The sequence below is a fragment of the Polistes canadensis genome, unplaced genomic scaffold (genome assembly GCF_001313835.1).
Source record: "Polistes canadensis isolate GaletaPanama2010 unplaced genomic scaffold, ASM131383v1 scaffold_205, whole genome shotgun sequence".
NCBI classification, from domain to species: domain Eukaryota; kingdom Metazoa; phylum Arthropoda; class Insecta; order Hymenoptera; family Vespidae; genus Polistes; species Polistes canadensis.
The window spans coordinates 258,125-273,476 of NW_014569752.1; the positions used below are offsets into that span (position 1 = coordinate 258,125).

The window sequence follows — 15,352 nt, forward strand, 5'->3', positions numbered from 1 at the left end:
TGTATTTCATTATTATAGTCAATGAAGATACAACATATAAAAAGAAAAAATAAATAATTATTTAAAATTATTTATATTTAATTTTACATCAAAAAATTGATGTTTAAACAATTGAAATTGTAAATAAAAAAAGGATTAATTTCGATTGGTTAGTTTAATTCTTTATCCTGAATGGTTGAACGAACTAGTTATTTTAATGAGGGGAGTTTTCAACAAAAAATTGGACACATTGTTTTAGTGAAAAATAATAAAAATCCCTTTGCCGTTTATTGGCGGTGATATAACTAGAAAACAAAATCATTATAAGAGAATCATATGTGAAACAAAAAGAAAAATAATATTTATCTATTATTTGACTACGTGTATCGAATTACGTAACTGATATTTTAATCTTTTTTCTTAGATAATCAATTAACAGTAGTGCACTTAATAAAATATATATTATTTGATATCTAGGAATGTTATCAAATTTATATTTGTAATTGGTGCAATGCGAATATGTATATATAATATCCATATGTTATGTGTGTATGTGTTGATGCTATCAGATGCAATGATAAACAGTTTATAGTTCTAAACACACTTAACATATAAATTAATATTTAAAATAAATACTTCACGTTTTATTGTTTATACAATTAAATGAGTTTTTTTTTTTATATATATATGCATCGCTTGTACTTAAATTTATAAATTAATTGTTATACTTCAGTGAGAAAAATTTATTATATCCGCGTCAAAAAAAAGAAGAGGATAAAAAGGGTTAACCTAAACAATTTGTATGACATTCACATAAGTTATTTAATGTGAATTTATGTTATTTGGAAAAATATAATATGAAGACAAGAAAAACTTTTGCCATTCTTGGAGCAGGATTAATTCTTGCCTGCTGTTTAATGACATATTTAATGATGGATCTAACATTTTTTCCTCCAGGACAGGATACTAAATTGTCTATGCACAATGTAAGCTTATTACATGTTTACTTTGCATCAAATTACAATTGTTATATATTTTTGTTCAATGTACATTTGTATGGAATATTAATGTATATATAATTTTCATTCTTTGTTTTTTTTTAGAATCAATGGCTACATTTTGAAAGTAGATTAGCTAAATTAGAGAAAGATTTTAATAAACATCATGAAGTCATGAGCGCTCTCCAGGAAGCAGCTAAGGTTAATCAAAATTTAATACCAATAGTAAAGAAAACAAATAATCATGAACAATTGGGTCCAATCCAAAATAATATAGAGAAATTACCCGAATGCAATTTTAATCTGAATCGTACACCTGAGGTAGATATACAAATGTTAGATTTATATAAAATATTGGATTTTGACAATCCAGACGGTGGAGTATGGAAACAAGGATGGAATATCAAATATAATAAAGAACAATGGCATCCTAATAGAAAATTAAAAGTTTTTGTTATTCCGCATTCGCACAACGATCCAGGATGGTTGAATACGTTTGAGAAGTATTATACATCGCAAACAAGAAACATATTAAATAATATGGTAACCAAATTGGCGGAGGACAAACGTCGTAAGTTTATTTGGGCAGAAGTTTCGTTCTTTAAACTTTGGTGGGACGAACAATCGAAGGTAACACAAGATTTAGTCAGGAATTTAATTCACGATGGACAATTGGAAATAGTAGCAGGCGGATGGGTTATGCCGGATGAATCTGTTTCTCATTGGATTGCTCAACTTACTCAATTAACTGAAGGACATCAATGGTTGAAACATAATTTAGATTATGTACCAAACTCAGGATGGGCGATTGATCCATTTGGACTTTCTCCAACTATGCCATATTTATTAAAAGGAGCTGGTTTAAATAATTTGCTCATACAAAGAGTACATTATTCGGTTAAAAAGAAATTAGCCAAAGAAAAGAAATTGGAATTTCGATGGAGACAATTGTGGGACAACAATGGTTCTACAGAATTGTTTACTCATATGATGCCATTTTACAGTTACGATATACCTCATACGTGTGGACCAGATCCTAAAATATGTTGTCAATTTGATTTTTATAGGCTTCCTAATTTTGGTTTAACATGTCCATGGAAAGTTAATCCACGAGCTATTAGCAAAGCAAATATAGTGGAAAGAGCTACGTTGTTATTAGATCAATATCGTAAAAAGTCACAACTTTTTAAAACCAATGTGTTATTAGTACCATTGGGTGATGATTTTCGATATGCGCATGTTGCCGAATGGGATGCTCAATTCAACAACTATCAACATCTTTTTGATTATTTAAATCTAAATCAACAACTGAATGTTGAGATACAATTTGGAACGTTGAGCGATTATTTTGATGCAGTAAGAGACAAATACAATTTAGAAGACTTTCCTACTTTGTCTGGAGATTTTTTTACTTATTCCGATAGGGATGACCATTATTGGAGTGGTTATTACACATCGAGGTATGCTATTGTTGTATATCATTTTAATATTATAAACAAAATATATTTGTTACCTTGTTAATAATAATATTATTCTTTTGTAGGCCATTCCATAAAAGATTAGATCGTGTATTATTAGGTTCCTTAAGAGCCTCTGAAATTTTGTCGACGATAGCATGGGCCAAAGGCATTTATCATTTAGCTGAAGGAAACATAGCACTTAGATTGAATAACGCTAGAATGTGGCACTCGTTGTTTCAACATCACGATGGTGTTAGTGGAACTGCTAGAGATAACGTAGTTATAGATTATGCTCAGAAAATGATATTAGCATTAAATAATACAGCACATGTATTACAACAATCTGTTATGCATTTATTAAAAACTTTAGAAGGATCAACAATTGATCAAGAAGCCCACTTCCTTACATTGGATGAGACTAGGTTCGAAAACAGATACTTATTCCTAGTTAGTATCTTTTGCTGTTTGTAGAGGTTGTAAGGTTCTTATCATATTAAATAATTTAATCGTTATAGTTTTCTTTCTTTCTTTCTTTTTTTGTAATTATTTTACGATAAATCACACAAAATAACTTAAGTTTAATTCAATTGTTTGTTTTATTGTTAAAGGTCGCACCATACGAGTCCTGGAGAAAAACATATACTCATACTTGGAGATGAATATCCTAAAAAAAAAGTTATATTATACAATCCTTGTCCAAGACAAAGAAGAAACATACAAACTTTAATCGTTTCAACGCCTTTCGTCAGAGTTACCGATCATACAGGACAATACGTTAAATCACAAGTATCGCCAGTTTGGGTCGGACCTGCTGCACTATCTGCTGCTAGATATGAATTATCTTTCCTTGTTACTGTACCAGGATTTGGGCTTAGTACATACGTTATACATGCTCTTCGTCAACAAGTATTTCCTTCGTAAGTAAAAATATATATGAAAAAATAAAGAATACAATAACAATAATTTGTTAATTTATAACGTTATTTTTTACAGAGATGTTTACGCAGCTAATGTCACAGTTTTTAATACTGATTTACCACTTACAACAGTGCCCGGTTTTCCTCATATGCAAGTACAACCTCTCGCTCAAGAATTTTCCATATCGCAAAGAATAGAATTATCTGCGTCCTTTGGAAAATCTGGTTTCCTAAAAGCTTTAAAAGTTGACAATGTTACATATCCCGTTCATTTAGAATTTGTTAAATATGGCACTAGAGGTTCGGGTAAAGATAAAAGCGGTGCATATTTATTTCTACCTGACAAGCCAGATCCAGATTTAATATTTATGGAAAATAAGCATATTATTCATCTGGTAACTGGTCCTATTTTATCTAAAGTTTTTGTTGAATTACCATACGTACGCCATACTTGTATATTATATAATTCGCCTGGTAGCGACGGCATCGGATTAAATATATTAAATGAAGTCGATATAACAGAGACACAAAATTACGAACTTGCAATGAGATTAAACACGGATATAATGTCCGGAGATCAGTTTTTTACTGATTTAAATGGTCTCGGTGTAAGTACTCGGGGAGTATCTTCAATATTTTTCTAATATTTTTCATACAATTCATTATATATAAAATTTTTAATGATTCCAGGTAATAAGACGGCAAAGATTTCCAAAATTACCTACACAAGCTAATTATTATCCAATGGCTGCTAATGCATACATCGAAGATAAGCATAAAAGATTAACTGTAATAACTGCACAGCCACTAGGAGTTGCTTCTATGGCATCAGGACAAATAGAGGTAATGTATGCTTGTACGCGACTAATAAATAATTATAAAATATATAATTATAAAATAATTTAATATTACACTTGCAGATTATGCAAGATCGAAGATTACTTCAAGATGATAACAGAGGATTAAGTCAAGGTGTAACAGATAATTTATTAACCAATCATTTGTTTACTTTAGTATTTGAAAGGAGGAGATTAAATTGTCCCGCATCATCGGCTACTGGTCATCCTTCAGGTTTGTTATCTGTTGCCGCACATTTAGCTTCGGAAGAACTATTGTATCCGGTAATAGCAATGCATCCTCATAATATATTGCCATATAATTTGCAACCACATTTTACTCCGTTGCACTATGATCTTCCGATCAACATAAACGTTATTAGCTTAAGAGTATTGTTTGTTCCTGAAGGAGCTGGCAAAGGTATTGGTATGGTTTTATATCGAACTCCATTAGATCTTTGCTGGGGCTCAGAAACTTATTTGCAGCAATTTAATATCTCCAATACGGGAAAAATAGATTTATCATTTTTAAATCCTTTGAAAGATATGACAGTTAGCAAAGCTCCTCTAACATTTTATGATGTTGGCTCATTTCTTAAATCACCGATTGTCACTTTGTGTCCCAATGAAATCTTGTCTATTTTATTTCATAAAACGCAATATTAAAATAAAAGGAAAGATATATTTATAATACAAATAAAAATCTTTTCACGAAGCGACAGGAGTTAAAACCTGTTTACTTAAAATTACATAATCTTTCTTCTCTGAATTTGATGGGGTTGTGTTGTCCAATTTGAAACTGCAAATAAGAAGATAATATATGATCGAAAAAATATATCAAGAATTTTGTATAAAAACTTATATGCTTATCATATAAAAACTTATCTGATAAGAAAGACACATTTTTAATGATAAGACTAATATATCTTTGAGCGAAACTGTAGATAGATATTTATAATTACTAGACACATTAAATAATTAAATGAAGTTTCTTGTACAATTATACTTAAAGGCAAGCTTTTTTAAAGTACAATTATTTAATACTAAGCATTATTATAGATAAATATATATAAATATACATTTATATATATAAATTCTATATAATTATATATAAATATATGTATATTTATATAAACTTAGAATTTATTTAAGAAATACACGAAATAATTGATTAATTATTCTACTTATGGTTAAGTCTACCTCAAACCCTGTACTATCGTCTTAAGTTATATATTAAAACAATATTTGTGATTTTAGTTGATACGCCATTAGCCTTGTATTTTTATTTATAGAAAATTTGATTATTATTATTAATAATAATAGTAATAATAATAAATAAAATAAGAGTAATACGTAGAATTAAAATACTCTAATGAATTAAAAAATATATAAATTTTATTACCCAAGTGCATAGAAGAAGTGTAAAGCAGGTGGATTATTTTTCAATACGGTCAATACAACTTTTTGCATTTTATGTTTGGATGCCATAGATTCAAGAGCTTGCATCATAAAACGACCAAGGCCTTTACCTCTCGCTGATTCTTCCAATTGTAATTCGTAACTTGACAGATAAATACAATATTTTTCAAATACACATTTTATCGTCTGTTATATTGTAGCAATAATTTATATACATTATTTTTATACTTACCAATACAATACTTCGACTTGATAATCTATGTCAAAACGGAAATGAGAAAACCCTATTAGTTTGTTATCGCAAGACGCTAACAAATACCAAGCAGTTGGTTCTGTTAATTCTTTTTGTTTAGCATTTGCATCCCATCCCCAATTAGATTTTTCATAAAGATGTCTCATATTTCTTTCCATAATATCGAATACCCATAGACGACATTCAGACGATGCTGCTCTGGCCTTAATGCAAGTTAAATTTACTATAAATTCATTTTTTCCTGTATATGTGTGACATGTTTTAAGCATTTCCAATGGATCTTTCATGGAATTAACTTTATTTATAATACATTTGGCACGAGCTAGTTTTTGTGATTTGGAATGTCGTTTCATTTTTATTGCTGATCTATTGGACAGTAACAAAATATATAAATTATTTAACTTGCATGATAAATAATAAATGCATGTGCAATAAATACAAACAATATTTAATTTTTGATAATAAATATTTTTTTCATTTAACTATTTTGTATTATAAATTTAACAAGTTAATATAGATGTAATTATAGTGTGTATATATCATGAATAAAGGTTCATTTAATTAATTATACATGTACACACATATATACAATAATAATAATAATAATAATAATAATAGTAATATTTATAATACAAGAAAATTTATCCTATAAGTTCATAACTTGTAGAATTTGATTGAAGTTAAGTAAAAATATACATTTTATTACGAAATAACAAATATAGTAATAATAATAATAATAATAATAATAATAATAATAATAATGATGATGATAATCGTTTTATTAATAGCAATAATATAAAATATCTGTTTTAAAAATTAAATTTATCTAAAAGTAAACAAACATAATGTACAAAGGTAATTCGAATGGTATCAATAGAATTAATCATTGACTAACCTCTTCAAAATGTAAAGTCTTCTAAGTTTAGTGATATCAACAATGTCGAAGTGAACATATTGTAATTGATCCTGTCAAAATTTCGTTCGTTTAAGTTATCTTATTATTTAGAAGAATATAAAATAAGGTACGTTTAATTGAAATTAATACAATTCGCGTTTAATAAAAACATATTATTAACGATATTAATTAAACAGTTAAATTAAAAGTGGTTACGTGAGTTTTCAATTATCATGATTGTCAAAGTATGACACAAAAGTATACACCTAGTTTTAAAAATAATTCCAAGTAATTTAGTATATTGTAAACTTTATACTATTTTCTAAGAAGTATTTGAAAATATTGTATTTGTTTATTTTACTTAATGAAATGAAAATGTGTGTATGTGTGTGTACATAATTATAGGTTAAGATTATTTATGTTTATTTTATCAACTTTATGAAATAACTCAATCGAGGATAAGCTTATTTTGAATATTATTATTTATTATTATATTAATATATATTTTAAAATGATGTGTTTCAGGTATTCTTAATTAAATAACAAACGATGGCAGAAAATCCTGCTAGTTCTAATTCAGAGGAAAATGCTATTTCCTCTGATATGACACGATGCTATGAAAATTATATTATTGTTGATGTCGGTGCCAATCTTACCAATAAGAAATACAGTCGTGATTTAGATAGTGTAATACAAAGAGCTAAAGATGCAGGAGTCCAGAAGATTATGGTTACGGGTGCAAGTATTCGTTCCAGTAAAGAGGCTTTAAGACTGACAAGAATATATCCCGGTACACTTTACTCGACTGCCGGTGTACATCCGCACGATGCTAAGTCCTGGGAAAATCCAGATACTTTACAAGAACTCGAAAGCATAGCTACTAATCCGGAATGCGTCGCAATTGGAGAATGCGGTTTAGATTACAATCGTGATTTTTCGGATCCTGAAACGCAACGTACTGTTTTTCATAAACAAGTAGAACTTGCGTGTCAATTAAATAAACCACTTATAATACACGAGAGAGCAGCTCAGGCAGACGTATTGGAAGTTCTCAGTCATTACAAAAATCGCTTACCGCCAGTTTTAATTCATTCTTTCATCGGCACTGCTGAGGAAGCACAAATTTATCTAGATCAAGGATTTTATTTAGGAATAACCGGTTATCTGTGCAAAGATAAATCAGACAGCGGTATTAGACAGTTGTTGGAAGCTGGTCAAGCACCGTTAGATAAAATATTAGTTGAAACGGATGCTCCTTTCATGTATCCCAATACAAGAGCTAGTAAATTACCTGTACGTGTTAAGGATGCTTTAACCGAAAGATCCATGACTTTTCTTCATCGTTATTGCACCTTTCAACGTAACGAGCCATGTGCCTTGCCAGCTATAGTAGAAATGGTAGCAGCATTTATGCAAACAACTCCCGAAGAAGTTGCTTTAGCTACCGCTTTTAACGCTTTGAAATTATTTGGTCTAAACGCGTGATTTCAATCTGGACAATATCAAAATTGTTATCTAAGGTGGTGCTAGTTGGTGCTTCACAAGATTTAGATATTGGTGCTAAATATATGCTATATCTATTTTTACTCTAATAATCTGACTCTATATAAAATTTATTCAATATTTAACATCAAACGAAATACTTCGTTGTGTTATAGTTATGTAAAGAAAATTGAGATATTACAAAAAAAATAGTAATGAATTTCAGCACCAATATTTATGCTTAATTTGTTATTCTATATTATATATATGTATATATATATATAATATTTTATTTTTATTTTATTCGAAATAAAACTGGTCTTCGGAAACATTTGAACATAAGGAAACTAATAGTTTTAACTAGGAACAAATAAACATATATATATATTATGGATTGTTAAATTGTTACTTTCGTACTTTTAATTGTATGTAAATAAAAAAATAACACACTCGAGGAGTGTATCAACTCCAAATGAAATTATAAATATATATACATAGTAATGATTTTATCTCTATATATAAGAATATATATTTTCAAGAAGAAAATTAAAATAGTAAATTTTCATATTATTCATTTTTCATTAAAATGATGATTATATACAACATACGATTTAAATCTATTACTTTTTTTTAATTGTATCCAATGTACATACAAGAAACATTTTGCCAATAATAACATGTTTATACCTTAAATGGTATAACAATATTATAATAGGTTTTACCTTAAATATTATTAGCTATAACTTTACTATGCTAATTACCAAACTTCCTTCATTTCTTGTCGATATATTAACTTTTCTTTATATATAAATAAAAAGAAAAATATCTTAACTAAAATTTAATATTAGAAATTAAAAAATATATATTTCTTTTTTAATTTTGACATACGCTTTGTAGTTAATAGTTTATCGAAGAGACAAAAAAATCGTATAAATTATATGCGTATTGTGAAAGAAATACGAAATCTATATTCTTGATTAAAACTGTTTAATATTCTCTTTAAAAAATCCATTGGTAATATTACGTTATTTCAAAAATATCAGAACATTTATCTTTTATTTTTTGCATAATAGATTTACTCTTTTCGTGTGGTAGCAAATTTATCCATTTATTTATGTTTATCGCGATGCATTTATATCCGGTCCATTTTTCTATACATATTATTTGTGATTTCCAAACACCTAATAATTCTTGTGTATTAATAGCATATGATTGGGAAGGATATGCTACAATGAGTACACTGTAAAAGTAAATATTTTAGTGAATATTTGGTAAAAAATTAAGAAAATTTCTTTAAAAAAAATAAACAAGACAATAACAAACAGATGTCTGCACAAATATTTTATTAATAAAATATTAATATTGAAAGAGAAAATAAAATAAAATACTTACATGATAAGGTTTGGTTCGTATTGCAAATCTTCAACGTAATAATTAAAATTTGAGAAAGGTTTAGGATTATTTACATTAAATGCAGTGGGATATCCACCTTTTCGCAAAATTATAGCATGATCTATAATACAGATTAATATAAAGAATGTTACTTAAGTTTTATTTATTTTTTTCCGATACTTCATTTTATGGAAAAGAATAATATAATACTTACGAATGTTATGTCCTAATTTTGTTTTTAAGTTACTCGCCACATATCCAGGACCTCCCATTGTTTTTTCCACATGTATTCTTAATGTGTTAGTAAATTTTATATCCAACGAGTTGAGTGTTAATTTAAGAATAGATGAATTAGGCCAAGGACCAAAATAATACGGATATAATGATTTGACGCTTTGATGCAAAAAAAGCAATCTTTTAGAATGTATATTATTTCCTATATTTGAAGATAATAATTTTATATTTGTCTCGGAAAAGATTTTGGACAATAATTTAGGATAAAATTTATTTAACGCTGCTAAATGAACGCCGCATTTAAGTAATACTTTGACTGGAGTTTCATTTAGAAATTTATCTTCTAATAATTTATTCTCCAGAATAAGCCAAGGAACTGAGTGATATTCAGCGTTAGACAATATTTGTAAAATCTCTTGTAAGGAATATGCATCTACTTTCTCTATATATTCTTTTTTTAATATTTCAGTTATTAGAAATTCTATGAATGGTAGATAAACAAAATTAATATTATTTAAATATCTTGTAATGTTGTAAGTAGTATTTACACTCAAATTTTTACTTATCACAACATTAAGTAATTCATTGATGAACGTTGTATCATAACTATGAGATATTTCCCTGTATAACAGAAACATTACTATTATTATTATTTAAAAATAGTTTTAAGATGTTTTAATATATTATGGAAATTACGATATTTACTTATCTATCATGCTTCTAGATATTTCCTTTAAACATTCTTCTATATCGGCTGGCGTCATTTTATTAATGTTCTGAAAAAGCGCTTCGCGTATCATACTTATGGTTTTTTTATTTTCTTTAGAGATTTGTTTTTCATTTGACAGCATACTCAATGAAATAAAAATATTTTTAAGAGTTGTCACTGAAACAGACTTAGAATCGTTCACTAGTGCAGATTGTATACTTTGATAAATTTTAATAAATATGTAGCGTTCATCCACATATTTCAAGTAATTCAATGCCAATGCCAATTCTTTAAAATCTGAATAATCAAACTTTTTTGTTAAAATATTTGGAAGTAGCATGGGTAATGCTATCTGTAATGCTGATGATAACGGCGTTGGTTCCATTTTTTTTAATATTACTGCTAACAAATGCATTTGATTGATGTCCAGTTGGTTTATATTACTTTTTATTACTTGTAGCAAACTTTGCATTATCATTGTATTTGATGGTGTATTTAGCAAGTTCAATAACTTAAGAGATTTTATAACACTACGTAGGTTCATGTGTCTTATTTGTTCTTGTATCTGATTGCAAAGAAGTTTAAATCCTTCGTGATCTCCAAAATGAAATGTTTCGTCTTCGTCTTTGGCTATCCCAGCTATTATCGATAGTACATTTAAGACATCGTTCAACGACATATTTTGACATTCATTAGTAATTGAATCTAATATGCGTTTGGTATCATTCGACGTTAGTGTCGACGATTCATCCATTATTTTTTTCACTGGCAGTAGATTTACCGACCTATAAATTTCTAAATATTTCCAAAAGCTTTTTAATTATATTAGAAATCAATGTATTACAAAAGGGAAGAACTAATATTATCAAATAATAATTTTCTAAAATATTACACAGTTGTAAGAACCAAGCAATAAGACTCCGTACTCAACGTTTTTTAAGAAAACGAAGGGAGAAGTTTCACATGCATCCTTATAAACCAATTCGTTTTATGTTAGATGGAAAAATAAACTTAGTTCTCCCTTTGTAAAAGAATAATGTATACATTATTTTAATGGTTTTTAAGCCAATTAAATTACCTGCAGATGTGTTCCAATAATTCTGTGAATTATTAAAATAAATTCTATTTTTTACTTTATTACAATTTAAGAACAAGGCTCGACTTCGCAGAGTCCACGACACCCACATTATTTGTTTTAAACATTTGTCCATGCTATAGAACATACATAAGAAAGTTTTAATATTAATATTTCATTATTATTTATTATTCTGAAAATGCAAAATACCAGAGAAAGATGGATTTTATAATTGAATGATCATATATTACCTGTATTTTGTTTATTTTATTTTTAAAATAATATAATTAAACAAGTATTGCAATCTATGCTTTTTATGATGATTATTTTATTATTGTTATCATTTTTTATGAGCTTTTATTCAATATAATCAATATAATTACAAAATAATTGCGAGGTTAGAAAGTATTAATATTTATATATTTAATATATTTAATGAGAAGTATATTTCATATATAATGATGTTTCATATTAATTATAAATTAAATTCATATATTTTCATATTTATTTTTTTAAAGGTATAAAATATGATTTTTATGTTACTTTTTTTTAAAATTAATACTTTATATCATACTTTAAATGAATACAAAATGTTTGATTTTATTTTACACGAGGTTATTCGAGTTTGTTATGTTGGTATGATTGATATTGCAATTCTAATGTTGGCTGCAGTGTTTAGGCTGAATTTACAAGTTGAACAAAGTTTTTTTTTTTTGTAATTAAATTTAACATGTAAAACAACCTTAACATTTAAACCTAATTTATTTCAACATTTCTAATCTATTTTAAACTTATATTTCTTTGTATTGATATATTAACAAAATATCGATTATTAAATCTTTATTTAACAAAATAGAAAACAATATATCTATTTATATTTAACTATTAATGTTTTCTTTTTAATCGTTTTGGTTTATTACTTTCTGGCAATGTTAACAATTTGGGTTCTTTTCCTTGATTTGTATCTTTTCTTTTCAAAGAGGGACTGGAAGGTTTATTTTTATTATCAGTCTCAATGATATTATTTGCCTTTTTGTAAAGCTTAGAATTTTCAAGGACCCATCCGCTGGTAATTGTTCTACCTGTAATAGAAAAAGTTATTTCTAATTTATCTAAATATACAGATGAGTCTAAAGATACGATAAATAGGATAATGTATTACCAAAAAATTCTTTTTTATTTGTATTAAATATTGCTTTGGATGCATCTTGTATGCGTTTAAAGTCTATGAACGCACAACCAGCGAGCAACTGACTATGAAGGATTATTTTTTCTATTTCTCCATATTTTTGATACAACGTTCTAATTTCTTCTTCTTTTATCTATTAATAATAATAATCATATAGAATTAAATTTATATACATAGAGAGAAAGAAAGATAAAATCATTATCATTTCATACTTCAAATGGAAGATTACGAACAACAATCCTTGTTGCAGTAGTATTTAATTTTTTATTGGTGTCTTCATTTCGTGTTTGATTTTCAGCTCGTTTTAATTTTAGTTTCTTTTTATAAATCCAGGACAATTTATTTTTGTGAAAATCCTTTCCTATTGAACATAATAAATATGATATTAATAAATAATTTCACATAAATAAATAATAAAAATATATATTGCTAAGTGTTCTTACGTTGCTTGGTTCTATCCATTTATTTACAATTTCATTAACTAAATATAAATATTAATTATTGTTGTATGTAACACACAGTATACAAAAAATATATCTTCAAGTTTAAAAATATGATATATTTTAATATTCAAACACAAAATATTATCTTAATTAACTAGATATTTTTCATAAACTTTTTCTTGAAATACTTTATCAAACACATGGTATAACCAAGATATATTATATATACATACTACTTTGCTACAAATATCAGACTACTTCAAGTAATTCTAAATTTGAATGAAGTGAAGTTAACCATAAGATCAAAGGTAAAACGAATAAAACGATAAACGTGTGAAACTTGAATTATAAATAATTTCTTCAATTTGATTGGCCAAGTTTTAAATGATGACCAATCATATTCGAGACATACAATATAAAGGTACAATTGAATGCACTCATTGGTTATCGCTAAACTGCATACTTCAAATTAAACGGTGATACAATCGATATCATGGTTAACTTCGATAATATAAAAGTATGGCCGAAAGCGCATTTTCATTTGTGCTCAAGCAAAATAACAAAACAATACGTTAAGATTTAATATTATGATTGAGTTAAAAGTATTTTATTGTTTATTCTTGTTATCATTTTTGGATTCAACCTCACAAATTCGACCCTCCTTACATGGACATAATAATGGTAAGCTCAATTTCTCTTATGTTTTGACATCAACAATTTCTTACTATGCATTTTGTAATACTTTTTAATAGATATGCATTAATTATTCCTATTTCTTTTTTTTAAACATTAATTATACATATTGACGTATCACAATTGCCATTGTTACGTTTAAATTATTATCTTGTTTCTTTTTTTTTTCTCTTTTCTTGTTTTTTTTTTTTTCTTCTTTTCTTACCTTCAAGATTTTATAGATCTATTTAAAATATTCAAACAGCCATACTGCATTTTGATTTATATTTAATGTTAGTATGTAAATATCTTGTATATCGATTAATACTAACCTCTTTGTAAGTTTCTAGTACTTTCGTGCAGCATATATATGTATAAAAAGAAATATTTCTTTTTCTGTCCTTTTAATGGAGTAATAATATAACCTTATTTTTTCTCTTATGATATGCATTATTTATATGCAACTGTAGTATGATATATTGTTAATGTTATATCATTGAATTTTAGGAATATACATTTAATGCTTATAGAAAATAAATAAACTTATTTTTCTTTTTTTTATTAATATTTTCTTATATTAAATAGTGTAATTGTTAACTAAGTATTACTTATTATTTTTACAGCATTCGTTCAGGATGACAACGATGTTCAATATCTTTTGGATAATATACCATTACCTATGCATAAGGTAGATTTGTAATGAATATATTTATTGTTTTCGTTACAATTATTTCAATAATATTTTATATTATATATATATATATATATCATTATATATTTTGTTTTAGGACTTTACTAATACAGTGCACGGGGTTGGGTAAGCATGACCGTAATAATGGTAAATAGGAAAGATATTTAATATAAAGGGCGTCTGAGATTTTACCAGTCATATATCATAATGTGCGCAGTAAAGAAAATGATTTTCTCGATAACTATATTTTTCCTATTTTTCATTGAAATTATAATTCAAATATTTTAAATCATCAAATGATATTTAAAGGGATACTGTACCAGATGAAGATAAAGTACAAGATACATTGTCCCATATTTATTTCCTACCCCACGTTTTGGATTTTAAAGAAAGGTATTTATTTTTGATCTTATACATTGTCTCATTTAAATATTTAATAATAATTGATTATATAATATTTGTAGACAACTTGGTATACCCCATAAAGAAACTGTGATGTTAATTAATAAAGACCATAATAGGACAATTCATTTATCATCTATTTCTGGAAATACTCGTCATTTTCATTCATCATTTTTCCAAGATAAAGTAAGTATAAATATATATATATATATATATAATATTTGTAGACAACTTGGTATACCCCATAAAGAAACTGTGATGTTAATTAATAAAGACCATAATAGGACAATTCATTTATCATCTATT

General features: G+C 26.7%; 6 protein-coding genes across 9 annotated transcripts in view; 3 read left to right on the forward strand and 3 right to left on the reverse strand.

Annotated features, from left to right (window-relative positions):
• The first annotated feature begins 660 nt into the window (after nt 1-660).
• On the forward strand, nt 661-4,887 carry LOC106789840 (alpha-mannosidase 2). Its single transcript, XM_014754357.1, has 7 exons — nt 661-965; nt 1,083-2,437; nt 2,521-2,859; nt 3,046-3,354; nt 3,431-3,962; nt 4,045-4,197; nt 4,275-4,887. Exons 1-7 carry the CDS (start codon nt 837-839, stop codon nt 4,854-4,856), a joined length of 3,399 nt encoding a protein of 1,132 aa, XP_014609843.1. The 5' UTR covers nt 661-836; the 3' UTR covers nt 4,857-4,887.
• Nucleotides 4,815-6,996, reverse strand: LOC106789843 (N-alpha-acetyltransferase 40). 2 transcript variants are annotated; one of them, XM_014754361.1, is made up of 4 exons: nt 6,758-6,996; nt 5,842-6,228; nt 5,593-5,751; nt 4,815-4,989 (listed from the first exon to the last, which is right to left on the reverse strand). In XM_014754361.1, the coding sequence occupies exons 2-4, from the start codon at nt 6,213-6,215 to the stop codon at nt 4,899-4,901; spliced, it is 624 nt and encodes a 207-aa protein (XP_014609847.1). In that variant the 5' UTR covers nt 6,216-6,228; nt 6,758-6,996; the 3' UTR covers nt 4,815-4,898. The 2 variants fall into 2 exon arrangements, with proteins under 2 accessions (XP_014609847.1, XP_014609848.1); XM_014754362.1 differs by lacking the exon at nt 6,758-6,996 and adding an exon at nt 6,496-6,541.
• Nucleotides 6,793-8,570, forward strand: LOC106789842 (tat-linked quality control protein TatD). Its single transcript, XM_014754360.1, has 2 exons — nt 6,793-6,884; nt 7,283-8,570. The coding sequence occupies exon 2, from the start codon at nt 7,307-7,309 to the stop codon at nt 8,240-8,242; it is 936 nt and encodes a 311-aa protein (XP_014609846.1). The 5' UTR covers nt 6,793-6,884; nt 7,283-7,306; the 3' UTR covers nt 8,243-8,570.
• A 224-nt stretch (nt 8,571-8,794) lies between these two features.
• LOC106789841 lies at nt 8,795-12,260 on the reverse strand. Of its 2 annotated transcripts, XM_014754358.1 has the most exons (6): nt 11,901-12,260; nt 11,653-11,786; nt 10,571-11,369; nt 9,846-10,486; nt 9,632-9,752; nt 8,795-9,479 (listed from the first exon to the last, which is right to left on the reverse strand). In XM_014754358.1, the coding sequence occupies exons 2-6, from the start codon at nt 11,783-11,785 to the stop codon at nt 9,260-9,262; spliced, it is 1,914 nt and encodes a 637-aa protein (XP_014609844.1). In that variant the 5' UTR covers nt 11,786; nt 11,901-12,260; the 3' UTR covers nt 8,795-9,259. The 2 variants fall into 2 exon arrangements, with proteins under 2 accessions (XP_014609844.1, XP_014609845.1); XM_014754359.1 differs by lacking the exon at nt 11,901-12,260 and having other exon boundaries at nt 10,571-11,359; nt 11,653-11,742.
• A 214-nt stretch (nt 12,261-12,474) lies between these two features.
• Nucleotides 12,475-13,557, reverse strand: LOC106789844 (polyadenylate-binding protein, cytoplasmic and nuclear-like). Its single transcript, XM_014754363.1, has 4 exons — nt 13,282-13,557; nt 13,051-13,199; nt 12,812-12,971; nt 12,475-12,731 (listed from the first exon to the last, which is right to left on the reverse strand). The coding sequence occupies exons 1-4, from the start codon at nt 13,298-13,300 to the stop codon at nt 12,535-12,537; spliced, it is 525 nt and encodes a 174-aa protein (XP_014609849.1). The 5' UTR covers nt 13,301-13,557; the 3' UTR covers nt 12,475-12,534.
• Nucleotides 13,558-13,784: 227 nt separating this feature from the next.
• Nucleotides 13,785-15,352, forward strand: part of LOC106789835 (transmembrane protein 131) — a 9,409-nt gene continuing 7,841 nt past the window's right edge. For both annotated transcript variants that reach the window (XM_014754351.1, XM_014754352.1), the window contains exons 1-5: nt 13,785-13,962; nt 14,577-14,641; nt 14,742-14,770; nt 14,954-15,037; nt 15,109-15,232. In XM_014754351.1, the coding sequence (XP_014609837.1) occupies nt 13,869-13,962; nt 14,577-14,641; nt 14,742-14,770; nt 14,954-15,037; nt 15,109-15,232 (396 nt within the window). In that variant the 5' untranslated portion in view covers nt 13,785-13,868. The remainder of the gene's footprint in view (nt 13,963-14,576; nt 14,642-14,741; nt 14,771-14,953; nt 15,038-15,108; nt 15,233-15,352) is intronic.